A 4,838-nucleotide genomic window follows, 5' to 3' on the forward strand; every position below is an offset into this window, starting at 1 on the left:
CATTATTTCAGGATTTATTATATAATCAATATATGTTCACTTAGGTCCTGTTAGGTGTCTAACATGGGGATACAAAGATTAATAATCATTATTCTTATATTTATGTAGTTCACAGACTAGATGAGGAGAGTTATTCAATGTATTCTGAACTATGACTGAAGAATGTGCAGGTTTTAAGGATGGAAAAAGTTATCAGTTCTTCCTGGCTTTCTAGCAGGATTCAGGATTTAGCTGAAGCTATGAAAGGCGAGTAGGTGTTTGCATATACAGGTCAGGTGAAGGTGGGAGAGCATTCTAGGGTAATCCACAAAGAGAAGGAAATAAAAATGACAGCATTGAGACATAAAGGATAGTAATTCTATATTTTAGAGTTAGGGGATGTAATTTAGAAGTGGTAATAGGGTTAATTCATATACTCAATCTATTCAATAATTTGAGTATTATTTCTTGAGGAAATTCAGTGAATGTCTTAGGAACTCTAGCTCTAGATTAAAATTTCCTGAGTTAAAATTCTCTACTACAACCTAAAAATGTGATCTTAGGTAAATTTTTTAAAAAACATCTGTAAGCCTCAGTTTGCTTACATGTATACTAAGAAAGATAATGATAACAGTAATTACAATTTATAGAGTTGTTACAGGGATTAAATAAAATATTCCACTTAAAATGTTTACCAATCACCAATGCTCTCCAGTCAAAGATCATTAGGAACATACTTGTAGTTGAAAAAGCTCAATTAGCTACTCATTACAGACAAACGGAACAAATAACAATTTGTAAGATGCCTTAGAGAGAAACTGTTCTAAAGTTTGGACTTTGGTTGTGTGATTTGGAGAAAATCCAAATAAGCAGGAGTTTGCTCTAGATTAGGTGTTGTCAGAAAATGGCGGCAATTCTCTGATTGGGTGTTTCAGTAAATTGTATCCTTTGAGAAAGCTGACTAGAGCAAGGCTTAAGGTTCTAATTGGTAAAGAAGTGTTCTTATTAGCCAGGAGAAAGGAGTGTTTGCTATTTTGGACAGTAATCTTGCCTCTGCTGACATTAAGTTATGAAATGGTCTTGTTTTGTCTCACAGTTTCAGAGTGACCCCATCTGATGTTAGTGAGATAATTTATATACAAGAGGAGAATAACATGATCTAGCTGTGTCAGACTAGTTCCTAGATGTCAGGGGCTGCTTTTTTTTTTTTTTTTTTAAATCTCTCAGCACAGTTCCTAATACATAATGAGCACTCAATAAATACTTGAAGTTGCTTTCAGATGCCAAGTGGAGATGCAAGTAAATGGAGAGTTTAGCACTATGTTCTGAGAAACTCTTACCATTTAATGTCCAGTGGAGAAAGAGGTTACAACAGAAAATAAAAACAACCAGAGAGATGGAAGGAAAATAAGGAGGGTATGACGTCACAGAAGCTGAAGGAGGGGAATTTTTAGTATATGTGCTGCCAAAGCAAGCACAGGAAGGGAATTTTTCAAAGAAGAAAAAAGTGGTGCAGAGCTAGCCGATATTTCTAAGTTAAGGGAGTTGAGTTCTGAACACTGGAATTAGCAACAGGGAAGTCAGTGGCAACAATGATGGGAGAAATTTCAGTGGAGTAATGGCAGAGAAAGTCAGGTTTGGTAGGGTGAGAAATGAGCAGGAGCCAGACAGCTGCTTACAAAGGGGGAACTAAAATTAGACTTGCTGAAGAGTCATGGTGGGTCAAGGAGGATTTAAAGTCCTTTTTAATATGGAAATTATTTTTCATATTTAAATGTTGGTCAAATGATTGCAGGCAAGCAGAAGAGACCAAATCTACAAGAAAGGGAAAAATTGATAATGAAAGACAACAGATAATGAAAGGTTCTAGAACAAGCTGGCAGGAATAGATTCTAAAACAAATGTTAATAATCATAGGGTCCATTGTGGGGTGTTTTGTTGCTGTTGTCTTTGTTTTTTTGTTTGTTTGCTTGCTGTCAAAGTATTAGCCATAATCATCTAAATAAGGTTAAGTCACTGAAATGTTCTAAACTGATAAATAACATAATTGTATTTGTATCTCAGAAAAATAATGGCATAAAATAGAAGCTGGATTCAAGGATTTTAAACTGGAGACACAGACGACATTTAGGAGGCTAGTCCAATCATCCTGAAAAAAAAGGCATGGACTTAAATGACAGCAGTAAGAGCTGGAATAGAGAAGACAGGAAAACTCAAGTTCTCAGGGAGGGGAAGTGACATGCTATAGGGATCAGTTACAGCTGATGCCATGAGGGTTACCGGGGTAACTGACCTGGCATGTAGTGGGTACTCCTACATTTTAGACTTGAGCAACCAGGAAAAAACATGGTGCCATTCACTTTGTAAGAAATGCAAGAGGAAAAGCAGATCTGGACAGGACTGTCAGGGCATGGAAAATATTATGAACTTTTTTTTTTTTTTTTAGTGTCATCTCATTTTATTATTACTAATTTAAGGATTTGATGCCAAAGAAACTAAGGTAATTTTACAAACTCAGAATGTTCGCAAGTACATGAAATTTCCATTTTATTGTAGTCTTCTAGCACACTAGCTCAAATACATTTCTCTACAACTGCTCCAACACAACTCCTCTGGAATTATTTCAGTCATCCTTAACATGTGACTCTGCCAAATACTTTGAATCTAAAATAAACATAAAATTTTAATTATTTTTAGATGAATGGGTTAAGAAAGTCATCAGGTGATGGTTAGGACTGTTAATTTCCAAAAAATTGTGTTGAAGTGTTTCTTCTGATACAGTAGTTATACATTAGAATTTTCAAAAAACAAGGGCAGAACAAAAATATAAAAGAAACTCCTGCAGCTTAAGCCTCCCATGGTCCTAAACCTCTGAGAGAAGCAAAGCAAAGCACCTTTCCTGCAATTTAAGTGGGTTTCCAGTATTTCCATGTAGCTGAGCTTTCTGAGATAGACACTCAACGATGTATCATTAATATATGTATCATCTTGGCTCTGGCTGTATTAATTATGCCTGAAGAGTTTAATACCCATCCAAGTCCAAAGGTGGAAGAACACATAAACAGGTATGGTAATGGGCAGGAGCAGACTGTAAAAGCACAGGCTGGCTGTGCTAGTGCAGCCCTGTGGGAAGTTTTCTTCCACGGAGGCTGAGTAGAACAGTCCCGCTAGAGAGACCAACGGTATAAGAACAGTCAACGTAGGAAGAGACAGAAACATTCTTCTCCCCCACTTACTACCTGCCACTCTGACTTTTAAAAAGGTAAGTGGTATTAAGAAAGTTTAGCTGTGCTGCTTTTTAAAAAATTATGATCTAGTGCTGCTCCATTTCTTCTTGCTTCTTACTTTGATGTGTCATCCTAGCTGCCTGCGGTATCATATTAGGGATCCCATCAATAATTGGATAGGCTATTCCCAACTCTTCATTAATCAATTCGTTCGTCGATGCTTCGTATCTGAGCGGCTTCTTGGAGAGCGGGCACACCAGGAACTCGAGCAGCGCCGGGTCGAAGGCGCGGGGCGGGTCCCCGGTCCTCTCGCTCTTGTCCGCGGACCGCCGTGACCCCGACGCGTGAAGGCACCTACGGGCGACCGCGAACGGCGGCACGCGTGGACCCCGCAGCGCTGAGGCGAGCCAGCCGCACGCTCCGCTCAGCATGGTGCAGCAGGCCGCCGCCGCCACACTGCACCGCACGGCGCCCTCCGCCAGCCCAGGCCCCTTCAGCCGGAGCCCGCGCCGCCAGTCCCACCGCCGGCCAGCCTCCGCCCCCGGTGCTGCCATGAACTTTCTTTAAAGTCATGTATTCACTCATCCATTAAACACATTTCTTAAAAGTTACTTTATGTCAGGAATTATACTAAATTCTGAGGAACAAAAGAGCTATATTTCCTGCTCTATTGTACTTACTTTCGGGTAATTTTGTGGGTGGTTATTGTTTTGAGTTTGAGATGCTTTTATGATTTCTAAGTACATATGTTAAATAAATAAATAATTGGATAAACTAATGTAGGGTTCAGAAGAAAGGCTGAAATGTGTGTGTTTAGGTAAAATGTACAAATATAAAAATACATATGTATATTGTGAGTGTGTGTGTGTGTGTGTGTGTGTGTGTGTATATACACACACACTCACACAGCTGGAAGGAAGGAAGGAAAGGAAGGATATTGACATTGATCACATTCCCCTTAATGTAAGTGTCCTCCACCCCCAGCCAGCTGGAGCAAAGCAAAGAACAATTAAAGAAGGTATACTTCTTAAAAGTGGCCTAGATCATGGCTATTTTTATGGTCAGATCATGTTAACTATCATTCTGACTTTTTTGTTTTGTTTTGTTTTGTTTTTGTTTTTGTTTTTTGTTTTTGTTTTTTGACAGAGAGATCACAAGTAGGTAGAGAGGCAGGCAGAGAGAGAGGGGGAAGCAGGCTCCCCGCCAAGCAGAGAGCCCGATGCAGGGCTCGATCCCAGGACCCTGAGATCATGACCTGAGCCGAAGGCAGAGGCTTAACCCACTGAGCCACCCAGGTGCCCCTCATTCTGACTTTTATATGCAAATATACAACTTTATATTTAGCCACATGTAATGACTGATTTATCTTTGAGGTCAGACAGAGCTGGGTTTCAGTTCTAGCTCTGCCCATCCAGGTGTAAGAACAAATATCATCCAACATTTATTGAGAACCTACTATGTACTAGCCCAGTGTAAGGTACTGAAGAGCATGGTTACTAATCCATTGTCCTTGCCCTGGAGATGCTTCTATATTCATGAAGCAGGTTAATTTTCATTTCAGCCAACATGAGGAAAAAAATCTTTCTCACAGAGTTGTGGGAAATAAGTGGGGCAAGTATGCAGAATGCTTTA

General features: G+C 39.6%; 2 protein-coding genes across 2 annotated transcripts; both read right to left on the reverse strand.

Annotated features, from left to right (window-relative positions):
- Positions 1-2,504: 2,504 nt before the first annotated feature.
- LOC125105437 (phosphatidylinositol N-acetylglucosaminyltransferase subunit Y) lies at positions 2,505-3,198 on the reverse strand. Its single transcript, XM_047738925.1, has one exon. It carries the CDS (start codon positions 3,196-3,198, stop codon positions 2,983-2,985), a length of 216 nt encoding a protein of 71 aa, XP_047594881.1. The 3' UTR covers positions 2,505-2,982.
- An 82-nt stretch (positions 3,199-3,280) lies between these two features.
- LOC125105435 (protein preY, mitochondrial-like) lies at positions 3,281-3,750 on the reverse strand. Its single transcript, XM_047738924.1, has one exon. It carries the CDS (start codon positions 3,635-3,637, stop codon positions 3,293-3,295), a length of 345 nt encoding a protein of 114 aa, XP_047594880.1. The 5' UTR covers positions 3,638-3,750; the 3' UTR covers positions 3,281-3,292.
- Positions 3,751-4,838: the final 1,088 nt, after the last annotated feature.

The sequence above is a fragment of the Lutra lutra genome, chromosome 7, assembly GCF_902655055.1.
Source record: "Lutra lutra chromosome 7, mLutLut1.2, whole genome shotgun sequence".
Lineage (NCBI taxonomy): Eukaryota > Metazoa > Chordata > Mammalia > Carnivora > Mustelidae > Lutra > Lutra lutra.

Bases quoted from the DNA above. Each gene is read 5' to 3' on its own strand.
- LOC125105437 (XM_047738925.1), bottom strand. From the start codon at position 3,198: ATGTTTCTGTCTCTTCCTACGTTGACTGTTCTTATACCGTTGGTCTCT.
- LOC125105435 (XM_047738924.1), bottom strand. From the start codon at position 3,637: ATGCTGAGCGGAGCGTGCGGCTGGCTCGCCTCAGCGCTGCGGGGTCCA.